Genomic DNA, 12,329 nt, shown 5'->3' on the forward strand with positions numbered 1-12,329 from the left:
TATACATGACTTGGATGACAAATCAGAAAATATGATTTATTAAATCTGCAAATGAAAGGGGGGTTGCAAGCCCTTGGAAGAGAGTATTAAAATTCTTGACAGATTGGAAAAATGGGCAGAAACCAGCAGGAAGGACATGTACGCAAAGTCCTACATTTGTTTGGGAGGTATCAAAGTTGCAAGTAGCAAATTGAAGGAAGAAATCCTACCAGACAGCAGTAAGGCAAATAAGAACTAGTAATCTTGATTGATCAGCAGATGAATGTGAGCCTACTATACCATATAACTGCAAAGAATAGGCAAATGCTTGGCTGCATCAGAGAAGTACAATGTCAAGATATTATAAAGATAAGTTATGATTTCATTCTATGTCGCATTGCTCAGACATAACTTAAAAACTTTGGTCAGATTCAAAGCTCTGCATTTTAGGGAGGAAGATAAGCACACAGGGACATATCTAGAAAATAACAGTTAAAATGATAATGGAACTAAAATAAAAGAAAATTTGCAGAATGGTCAGAAGAACTCTGGAGAAGATTATTTATTTATTTATTTATTTATTTATTTATTTATTTATTATTTGAGATGTTTAGAAATCATTCATCTTCCTCACAGAGTGACTCTTATGGCAAGGCATAACTATTCCGCCCTCCCAAATGTATACAGTCAAGCAACTGAAATAATATCAAGAATTGCAGAGGGTTAAAATAAGACAAGAAGCATTTTACATTAGAAAGAGGTAGATATGTTGGGATACTATTTTTTTTCCCCAAAAAATCTGAACAATGGCTGTACTGCTATGGATTGCCTTATGTATTGGCAAGGGTACTCTTCTTCTGAAGCTAGATGGCAATCTGTCAGAAATGCTTTAGTAGTAGATACCTGCCTGGATGGAGGCTTAGAGTAGATGATTTCCAGGATTTTTTTAGTTTGTTATTTTTTGATAGAAAGCAGCTGAGTTGGAAAAGCAGATAACCCAAAAAAGAGAGATATAGAGTGATAGCATAGCCAGGACTGTTACAATACCTCTTCTTCTTGACTCTCTTATAATTGAGATATCATGCCCTAAGTGCAAGCAGTGAAACTTGCCCCTGTTTTCCCAAAATTCCATGATTCTAAGAATACATGCTAGACAGGCCTGATAAAGTTTTTTTTTCCCTGACCCTGAGTCATTTGACCAGGTTAAGAGAGAATTTTCATGTTGGTTTTCACTGGGAAATAAATTTCCAATTTAATGCAAAATTTCAGCTTTTTAAAAATGGTTTCATTTGTATTGCAAGGCTACATGTTGCCCTCACATAAAAGACTTGTATAGTTGGTTTTATTGTGTATAGTTTACCACAGATGATGACAACAGCCTTAAAACTAACAGTGAAGATATTGAACTGGTGGATAGTTTTCTCTTGATACGCTCATTTATATTCCATTTTCTTTGTAACCAATGAATTTTCACTGCTTTGTTTCAGGATAGCATACAGGAAAATAGGCAGGAAGTTAGGGAATATGATCTTTTCTCCTTTGAATCCCCAAGTACCTCAGTGTTTTAGAGTATACCACAAACTGTTGAAGATTTTGTTTTAAAGATTTATGTGGTATCATTCACCTGACATTTCTGCATAGTATCAGGAGGTGGGGAGGAAGGAAATATAGTGCATTCAAATATTTTCATTCATTGCCTCTTTGTTAACTCCAGGGTAGAACTGAATGCTGTATTGGTTCAAATAATATGAATGCCTGGGAGTTATTCCCAATTTTACTCATTCAATATATTACTCATTCATGCTCAAGCAATGCTTCTTGTGTTCTCACTTCTGAATTACAACTCAGACATGAAACAAGACTTGCTATTTGCTTGATTCTCTTTGAAAGAATCAATAGTATCCCTCAAAATAATTTTAGATGGATTAAAGAGCAGTAATTTCATAAGAAAATAGTATGGAGGAAAATGGGATTCTGTTAGGTTTTGAACCAGTTTTGGTTGATTGAGTAATCTTCCAAGCAGTTTGTGATGAACAAGTAAGAATTATTCAAGTGTAATTTTGTATGTGTGATGAACCTCATTAGACTTTTGCAATAGCTTAGTTGAATAGTAACTTCTTGCTACATTATTTTATTTTTTCCAAAACAAATTAAACCATATTTTTCTTTCTTGGACAGTGAAAATTTGTACATTTCAGTTGTCAGGCAATTTTTTTTAAAAAAATAAGTATTTTAAGAAAGATAATAAATACAACTATATTTGGTTGTTAAATAATTCACATCATTTAAAAAAATCTTTTGTTAACAGAATAAAATAGAAATAAGTGACTGTTATTTACAAAAAGTGAGTATATAATTTTTCTTGGGGAAGAGACTTCTGCATTTTAGTTCATGTACTATTTAAATCTGACATCCATTCTAACAGAGAAAATAATATCCTTTACAATAAATAGAAAAATGTATTCAGATTGTTCCGTTAAAAAAGTTTTATGGGTTTCTTTTTTTTCTTTTTTTGACTGATTTGGCATTAAGCAGTCTATTGCTGATCATATTTTTTATTTCTCTGAAGTTTAAAAGTACATAGATCAGTGCTTCCTGTCTTAGGAAATGAGTTTGATTCTACAACATACAATATAGTGACACCATTTCTGTTTCAATTTTTGTTTTCCTCTTGTTAATCAGTGACAAGTATTTGAAAAGTTGCTGCCATGGCTAGATACTTATCTGAAACAGCAAATACTTTCTCTTTGCTTTATGAAATGGAAACTGACATTATTTTGAGCTATCTCATTAATAGATAACAGCCATACCATATTTTCAAACACTCTGTGTTAATATTTGATTAAAAATTATAAAGTATTACAACAGCAAATGAGGATAGCTAAGGATACATTTGGAGAGATTTCAGTTAATGTAAACTGCTGGTGAATTTGATAAAGTAGGAAGATATGAAAACAAGCATTTATGTGTTTCTGGAGCATAGATTTCAACTTCATATTAATGTCATGGATTAGTGATATCTAAAAGTATATCTTTGAACAAATTTCTGACTGAGAATATCTGCCCAATTTTTATTTGGTTGTGGTTATAAATAATTGTATTCAGTGTTACACATTTATTTTTCCCAAGTGGAACAATGATTTCTATCTCCATTAGCCTGAACAAAATCCAGTTTTATCAATCTTCCTGAGGTGTCTCTAACTTGATTAAATTAACAGATAATATACCTAGTGACTCATATTCTAACTCATAGACATAACTATTATCCTTAGCTTCATAGTTCACTTCTCTATATTTTAAAAGAATTATTTAATTTAAAATCTATATAGAAAAATGACTTGCTATCAAGCAAACATTACTCTCTTTATTTTCAGAGAACTTCTGAATCCAACACAGAATATATAAGCTTTAAAAAATAAAATTAGTGGTTCTGTGTAAAGCTTGAGGTAACCGTGATCAATAAGCGGTTTCGCTAGTTTGCCTTCACAAAAATAGGTAGAAGTAGAGAAGTAGTTCTTCACTTTCAACCATCACAGAACTCAAAATTTCTGTTGCTAGGTGAGACAATTGTTAAATGAATTTTCCCCATTTGTCTCCATGACTTTTCTTGCTACACTTGTTAAGTGAATCACTGCAGTTGTTAAGTTAGTAACAGGGTTGTTAAGTGAATCTGGCTTCCCTGTTGACTTTGCTTGTCATAAAGTCATAAAAAGTGGTCACATGACCCTGGGACACTGTAACCATTATAAATACAAGCCAGTTGCCAAGAATCCAAATTTTGATCATGTAATCATGGGATGCTGCAGCAGTCATAAGTGTGAAAAATAGTCATTAGTCACTTTTTTCAGTGCTTTTATAACTTTGAACAGTCACTAAACAAAAAGTTGTAAGTTTATTTATTTGTTTATTTTATTTGTCAAGCGATTATAAGATAACAGGTATAAGTATAAACATAGTTATGAATACATGAAATGGATACATATAAGAAAAATTAAAAGAATCAATAGGACAGGGACACTGGCACATTGGTGCAGTGAGGTCAATAGTAGACAGTCTAAGGTTAAAGTTTTTGGGGTTTGGGGAAGAAACCACAGAGTCAGGTAGAGTATTCCAGACACTGACCACTCTGTTGCTGAAGTCGTATTTCCTGCAATCAAATTTGGTGTAATTAACCTTGAGTTTGTATCTATTGTGTGCTCTTGTATTGTTATGGTTGAAGCTGAAGTATTCATTAACAGGTAGGACATTGCAATATCTAATATTATGTACTATACTTAGCTTGGATCGAAGGCAGCGTAGTTCTAAATTTTCTAGGTCTAGAATTTTGAGTCTGGAGGCATAAGGTATTCTGCAATGAGTAGAGGAGTGGAGAACTCTTCTTGTGAAATATTTCTGGACTTTCTCAACTGTATTAATATCAGATATGTAATGCGGGTTCCAGACTGATGAGCTGTATTCAAGTATTGGTCTAGCAAATGTTTTGCATGCTCGAGTTAGTAGTGTGATATTAGCGGAGAAAAAGCTACGCAGGATTAGGTTAACAACTCTTAATGCCTTTTTGGCTATGTAGTTACAGTGTGATGAAACCCAATCAAGCAGCCATTTTATGAATGACCTTCTTTCAGCCATTTTGTAACTCAAAATTATAATTGGCTCTTATTTCTTCAGTTGAGTAGATGTAATATTACTAGTAGCTAAAAATCCAAAAGACATAAATTACATTCAAGCTGCTTTGAATCCAGAATTTTTTTTATTTTATTAAATGCAGACATTGAGTTGACAGTTGTTTCCTGCAGATCCTAAGATTTCTTCATTCATGCAACATGAATTAGATGAGAAAGCTGATTTGTTGCTTATTGAATATTATCATTATTTGGGCATTAGACATACATGGTAATTTATTGCAAATTACTTACATAGTACATCTCTGGTAGGTCCTGATCTATCCAAAGTTCATTCGTTGTCATCTCAAGTCTATCTTGTCCATCGTTTCCTTTCCATGGTCATAAATATTGTTGCACTGAAAAAGCCCCTTATCACTAAGCTAGTAATTTGCTTGCAATGGAATCCTTTCTGTCCTGGTTAAAATTCTGGCAACATTATATGATGGTCATAGGGTGATTTTTGGTGCACTTGAGATTGCTGAAGATTTTCTGAAGGTCGTTCCCCCATCTGACCCAGTTTGTCCCCGACTTGCAGGTTATAATTAATATTTTTTGAAAAACAGTCAACCTTTTCTTATTTTCCCCTAACCATTTTTAGCCATATAACAACTCAAAAAAAAAGAATGAAGAGCTTTCAAGAACTCCCTCAGGTTGACCAGATCTTGCCTAGGATTACATCACAAGTTCATGTGGGACTCATACCTACCTAAAAAAAATGCTCATGCCCCAAGTTCTCCTGGTATCTTTGCCGTAGCATAAGGTCTGGATTCACCATCATCCCTTAAAACAAGACTTTGCTCCTTTGGGATATGTAATTGCATACACACACACATACATACACACACACACCTTTAATCAAACTGCTCACAACTGAGCATCTACTTGTATTCTTTGCAACTGATATTGTAACTTACAACTAAGGCGACTATAGAGTTTTCAAGACTAATAGTCATTAGTAGTATTATCTTCCACAAATTTTGTTAGAATCTCAGAACTAAATTCAAACTGGGCTATACTATGAAAAAAATGAGTGTTCTTTGTATTTGTTTCCTAATATAATATTATATTATGCACATTTCCTCGTAATAGTCATTTGTTTTTGAAAATGCTACTTGCAGTATGATATTGAGTTGCAGAGTTTGCAAAAGCATGGCACAAACAAATTTATTGTAATTCTGCAAAGTATGAATTAGTTAGATTTCAGCCAAAATGTCAGCTAAATTACATTTCTGTATTTTCAACTATATTAAATTTCTTAGCTTAGTACAAGCCATGAGATAATGATAATGATAAGCAGTTCTTGTTCAATGATAGGGTCTTTTTTTTAAAAAAAAAATACATTTCTGATTTTCCAATCTGGAGGATTCATAGTTTTGGCTCATTAGATAATTATTTTCTGCTGGTGAATGTTCCGCCATATGAATATACTCTTTTTCTTTACCCTCCCCCCTGAGAATAATAATTGTTTCCTCTTTATAGACAAATCCTCGCAGCAGCAAAAAGGGCTGATCAAGTTGGCCATTTTCTGTGGGTGGCTTCAGACACTTGGGGTTCCAAAATGACTCCAGTAATTCAACAAGAAGATGCTGCCGAGGGAGCAATCACCATCCTGCCTAAGCGGGCAACCATTGAAGGTAAGCCCTACCTATTCTGTTGACCTCCATGTATAATGTATTTCTTTTTCTTACTGATGCTTTACATAAAGGCAACTTGTGCAAACTGAATCTGTACAAAGGTATTTTTTTATACATCACAAACTTCAGAAAACTAATATTAATGCAACTTGGCTGGTGATAAACTGCCTCCATTCCAAATTCTGCTATTTCTACAAGTAGGGTTTTTTAAAAGCATTGTTTAAAAAAAAAAGGCTTGAGAGGTTTGCAGTTGATGCTTTGAATCACTTCTGATGGCTAGAAATAGACAGCACAGTAGATATTTGAAGCATAGATGCTGTGCTGGGCAATGCTATAGTTATATTTCACATAAGACACAAGTAAAGTTTGGAGTGCTGATGTAGACTCTTGATGAATGCAGAGTCATATATATCGCAACTCACAGCAGATTCTCTTGCAGTATCCAGGATTCTGTATGCAGATGTCTATATGTCAGGAGTTTTCCATTGTGTTGTTGGGTGCATCCCAAATCTGGTATGAAAGTAGTCATCTGGAATAGTTGGACTTCAACTCCTCTTGTATTTTCTCTGTTCTCTGTTTGTTTCTCTGCTACCCATCTCCCTTATAGGGTGCCTCTTTTGTTTTCAAGTACATGATTCTGTAGGACTACAGCTCCTATCTCAACACCATCTTTCCTGCTTCATTGGTGGTGGTAGAGATGGGGGTAAGGATGCTTCTGAAAACAGTATATGCTTCCAGCTTGTCCATTTGTCTAGCTAAAGTGAACAGGCATCTTTATTAGGCAGCAGCAATATGGGAAGATTTTGGAGATAATAACAACAGCAGTGGAATCATATTGGTTAGGAGGAGACAGTGATAAATCATTTCTGTACTTTACCAAAAATGATAGGAGTAGATAATCTAAAGTGATTAATGACTTAATGCTTGATGATGAACCCCTCAGGTCAAATGATACTCACTATGTTACTAAAGAACAACTGTGGAACTTTCACAGTACTAACCGTGTTTATGATAGAGCTAGATTAAAGACTTTGGAAATCTAAATACTGCTATTGCCATGCAGGATGAGAAGATGCAAAAACAAAAATATAGGAGGAACATGTAATACAGGAAGCTTGTGCATGGGAAAGGTCAATAAAATGAAAGATGAAATGAACTGGCTACACATTGACATTTTAGGCATCAGCGAATTGAAATAGAGTGAAGTTGGACCCTTTCAGTCAGAAGATCATACTATTCACTACAGAGGACATAAAAAACAAAACAAAAAAGAAGGATGGCTTTGCTTTCATAGGAAAGATATAGCAAAGATGGCATTAGAGTACAATGTAGTCAATGACCGAGTAATATCAATTAGCCTTTGCAGACAACCCTTTAATATGATGGTTATCCAAGCTTATGCTCCAACCACTGATCCAGAAGAACAGCAGCTTGATGATTTTTGTGCTCAAGTCCAATTTTGAAAGGTACAGAATGTGCAAGCAAGATATGTTCTTTGTGTATGAAAATTGAAATGCCAAAGTTCAAAATAGTAATTGAGAAAATGAAATTGGATTGTGAGGCCCAAGAAAAAGAAATGAAACATGATTATGACTTACCAGTTTGTGCCTATCCAAGGACTTCTTTCTAACTAATACAAACTTTAAGCAATTGAAGCATGCCTACATATAGTAGACATCACTAAAGAGATAACACAGAAATATAGTTGTCTATATTACTGATACAAAGATATGAAAGCACTCAATTAAAATGCTAACATATCCAAGGGCAACTATGGAACAGATTATGAATTGTTCATGTGCAAATTCCAAGGTTAAAAAATATGACCATTCCATGATAAGCATATATCCATCATTTTTAAGTGGAAAATAAGAATCACTTTGAAGTCCTGAATATCACTGAATAGAGACCCAGAGGAATTTTGGAGTGATGTCAAAAAGTCCTTAAAGATGAATGCAAAAAGATACTGCCAGAGAACAAAGAACAGAAGAGTGCAAACTGGATGTAAGAACAGATGATGAAAATTGCACGTCCAATTGCACAAGAACAAGTCCAAACCAGGAAAGACAAACATCCCAAGAAGGAATTTCATAAAGAATTTCACAAAGCTGATAGATCAGAGAAGAAGCAGTATATTGCAGTGATATCTGTAAATACATTATAGCTGGAAAAAGACATGGAAAAACAAAGTTTTCCAAAGTTTTTGAACTCAGAAGGCTGTTCCAGCCTCAGACTGATGCTAAAGGATATATAATATTGGATTCAAAGAAGATCAAAGATGGAAGGACTATATTGACATTCTGTACAATAGGTATGTCAATATCCAAGTTACTTTGGAAGATATTCTCTATTTATAAGAACATGTACTTCTAGAAGATGAATAGAACATCACTCTGGTTATTACCTGGCCAGAAAGTTACAGGAACTAATGTACTGTATTATTTACAGAATAATACGTAAAGCAAGAAACAGAAGCGTGATCAGAGAGATTCTAACAATTCCAGCAAATCTGGAGAATGGAGAATAACACAGTATTCAACAGATTGGAAGAGGTCAACCTACATTCCAATATCAGAAGACTTAAACTATGCAGACTGTTGTACAAAATCCTTAATTTCACATGCTGGAAAAATAATGTTTAGGATCATCCATTAGGGATTAGAGCCCTGCACAGAAAGAAAAATGCCAGATGTTCAAGCTGATTTTAGAAAAGGCCAAGGAACAAGGGTCATTAATCATGATGCATTATAGGTAATCGAAAAAGCCAAAGAATACAAAAACAGAAGTCAAATACTTCATTTATTAAAGAAATGCATTTAATTGTGTTAACCATGTAAAGATAAGGAAAGTTATGATGGTAAAAGTTATCCCTCCCATACAAATTGATATTGCTATTATAATACAAAGAAGCACAATCTGTTCCTCAAGTTGTTGTTGCATAAAATATAAAAGTTAATTTAGAACATAAAAAGAAATGCAAGATCTATTTCACAGACAAAAGCCAGGAAAAGCACCAGGGCTAGACAAGATAACTCCTTCTTGCTTAAAAGTCTATGCTAACCAATTGGCCCCCATCTTCACCCAAATCTTCAATAAATCACTAGAGATGTGCTATGTTCCTTCTTGCTTCAAATGCTCTATTATCATCCCATGCCAAAAAAGCCCCCCATCAAGGAACTGAATGACTACAGACCAGTTGCTCTAACATCTGTAGTTATGAAAATCTTTGAAAGGCTAGCGCTGTCCCACCTGAAAATCATCACGGATCCACTGTTGGATCCCATGCAGTTTGCATCAGAGCAAATAGATCGACAGATGATGCTATTAATATGGCTGTGCACTACATCCTACAACACCTTGAATCTCCAAATACCTATGCAAGGGTCCTCTTTGTAGACTTCAATTCAGCATTCAATACCATCATTCCAGACATTCTTCTAACTAAATTAAACCAGCTAGCAGTACCTGAACACACTTGTAAGTTGATCATAACTTCCTAACAGACAGGAAGCAGCAGGTGAAGCTTGGCAGAATCACATCTGATACCTGTACAATTAGCACATCCCCCCCCCCCAAGACAGTGTGCTTTCTCCACTTTTCTTCTCCCTAAATACCAATGACTGCATCTCAAATAATCCATCTGTTAAAATACTGAACTTTGCAGATGACACAACAGTGATTGGTCTCATTCAAGACAATGACGAATCCGCATACAGGCAGGAGGTTTTACAACTTGCCTCATGGTGTAACTGAAACAATCTGGAACTGAACACACTCAAAACTGTAGAAATTGTGGTAGACTTTAGAAGAAACCCTCCCATACTATCACCTCTTACAATACAAGACAACACAGTATCAACATGACCTAAAATGGACACCTAACATCAAAAACATCATCAGAAAAGCACAACAAAGCATGTTCTTTCTGCGCCAACTCAGAAAGCTCAAACTGCGCAAGAAGCTGCTGATACAGTTCTACAGAGGAATTATTACGTCTGTCATCTGCACCTCTACAACTGTCTGGTTTGGTTCCGCAACTCAACAGGACAAACACAGACTTCAGAGGATAATTAGGACTGCAGAAAAAAACAATTACTACCAACCTGCCTTCAATTGAGGACCTGTATACTGCACGAGTCAAAAAGAGGGCTGTGAAAATATTTACAGATCCCTCACATCCCAGACATAAACTGTTTCAACTCCTTCCCTCAAAACAATGCTATAGAGCACTGCACACCAGAACTAGACACAAGAACAGTTTTTTTCCCCCAAAGCCATCACTCTGCTAAACAAATACTTCCCTCAGCACTGTCCAACTATTTACAAAGTCTGCACTACTATTACTATTAATCTTCTCATCACTCCTTATCACCCATCCCCTCCCACTTGTGACTGTATGACTGTAATTTTGTTGCTTGTATCCTTACAATTTATATTGACTGTTTCCTAGTATGATTTGATTGCTTATTGTACCCTATGACTATTATTAAGTGTTGTACCTTATGATTATTGACTCTTGACAAATGTGTCTTTTCTTTTATGTACACTGGGAGTATTTTCACCAAGACAACTTCCTTGTGTGTTCAATCACACTTGGCCAATAAAGAATTCTATTCTAAATTGTTGTTGCCATGTATTTAATTTTTCTTGTGCTTTTGTTTAGGTTTACAGTATGCATAATGCTGGTGCACAATGCTTTTTTTCTGTTCTACTCAATATAAATGCTGTAACAATACAGGGCAACCTTTCCACCATCTTGCACATGTAAAAGAAATGCTGGATTTTTTGGTAAAAGATACCTCCCCTATATTCACTACCAAACCTATGAGATTCTTCCCCCCCCCCAATAAGTGTGAATTGCTCAAAGAGGCCCTTGTAATAAAATATTCATAGCATGCTTGATTAACCCTAAGTGGCAACAGAAGTAAGAATCATGCATGGACCATGGTATCATAGAGTCATAGGACTAGAAAGAACCTTGGTGTCTTCTAGTTCAACACTTGGCCCAAGGCAGAAGTCCTTATACCATTCCAGACAAATGATTATCCAATCTTTTTCTTCAAAACCTCCCGCTATGGAGGACCCACAATTCTGGGAGACAACTTATTCCAGTGATTGTTGTCAAGCTGAAGATGAATGGACTTGATTTCAGTAGTGCAGAGTACATCTGAAGGGCTAGTTTGTGAAAAGATCATCCTGGGAAATGTCTATGTGGTTTATTTATTATATATTTATTTATAATAACCAATTTACATAAGCATCTGTCTCATATGCAAGTGACTTTGTGCAGCATACAAGAGAGCTAAAACAAATGATAAATACATTAAAAAGTATAAAACAAAACTAAATCAAAGAAATAAGTTGCTAGCAAACTTGATGGTGAATAATCAGTCAATTACTACTGCTGCCCTTGCAATTGATCTGATGTATAGTTGAGCACATTAACAGTTTTGCATTCACGTGGCTTCTTCAAACTCCTTGTTCACTTCTTGGAATAAGAAGTATGGGAAATGTAGCTTGTCATCTTTTTAAACATTCTGTTGGAACTGAAAGAAAAGCTGTCTGTATTTCTAGGCTCTGCCAGAAAGGAAAGTAGTATATAAGAGACTGATAGGCTTCTGGAAATAAGTCATTGAGGTTTTATTATTTAATCATTAGAGGCTCTATAATAGAAAGTCTCAGGTGTGCCAAAGTACAAAATCATTATTCCATTTCCTCTTCCATATGTTCAGCATGGCATAAATCATGAAATCAACTAGTTCTTCTTTTCCCTAATAATTACTTTTTAAGACTTGTTTGAACATAAGGACTGTTAATCTCACAGCATCTTAATTCCAGAGGTTTATTGCTACTGCAAGGTGTTTTAATAGAGGTGGACTTTCTCACCATTCATTATAATCTCTATATTTGCAAGACCTTCAGATAACAGATAATCAGAATTGGAAGGGATCTTTTAGGTCATCTAGTCTAACTCGCTGCCCAAGCAGGAGACCCTACACCATTTCTGACAAATGGCAGTCCAATCTCTTCTTGAAAGCCTCAAGTGATTGCG

General features: G+C 35.0%; 1 protein-coding gene across 2 annotated transcripts in view; it reads left to right on the top strand.

Moving 5' to 3' along the window:
• Nucleotides 1-12,329, top strand: part of GRM7 (glutamate metabotropic receptor 7) — a 529,368-nt gene that overhangs the window by 272,929 nt on the left and 244,110 nt on the right. For both annotated transcript variants that reach the window (XM_087923708.1, XM_087923709.1), the window contains exon 4: nt 6,123-6,277. In XM_087923708.1, coding sequence (XP_087779834.1) covers nt 6,123-6,277 — 155 coding nt within the window. The remainder of the gene's footprint in view (nt 1-6,122; nt 6,278-12,329) is intronic.

Source organism: Pseudonaja textilis, chromosome 2 (genome assembly GCF_049901715.1).
Source record: "Pseudonaja textilis isolate UNSWEBS1 chromosome 2, rPseTex1.2, whole genome shotgun sequence".
Taxonomy (NCBI): Eukaryota; Metazoa; Chordata; class Lepidosauria; order Squamata; family Elapidae; genus Pseudonaja; species Pseudonaja textilis.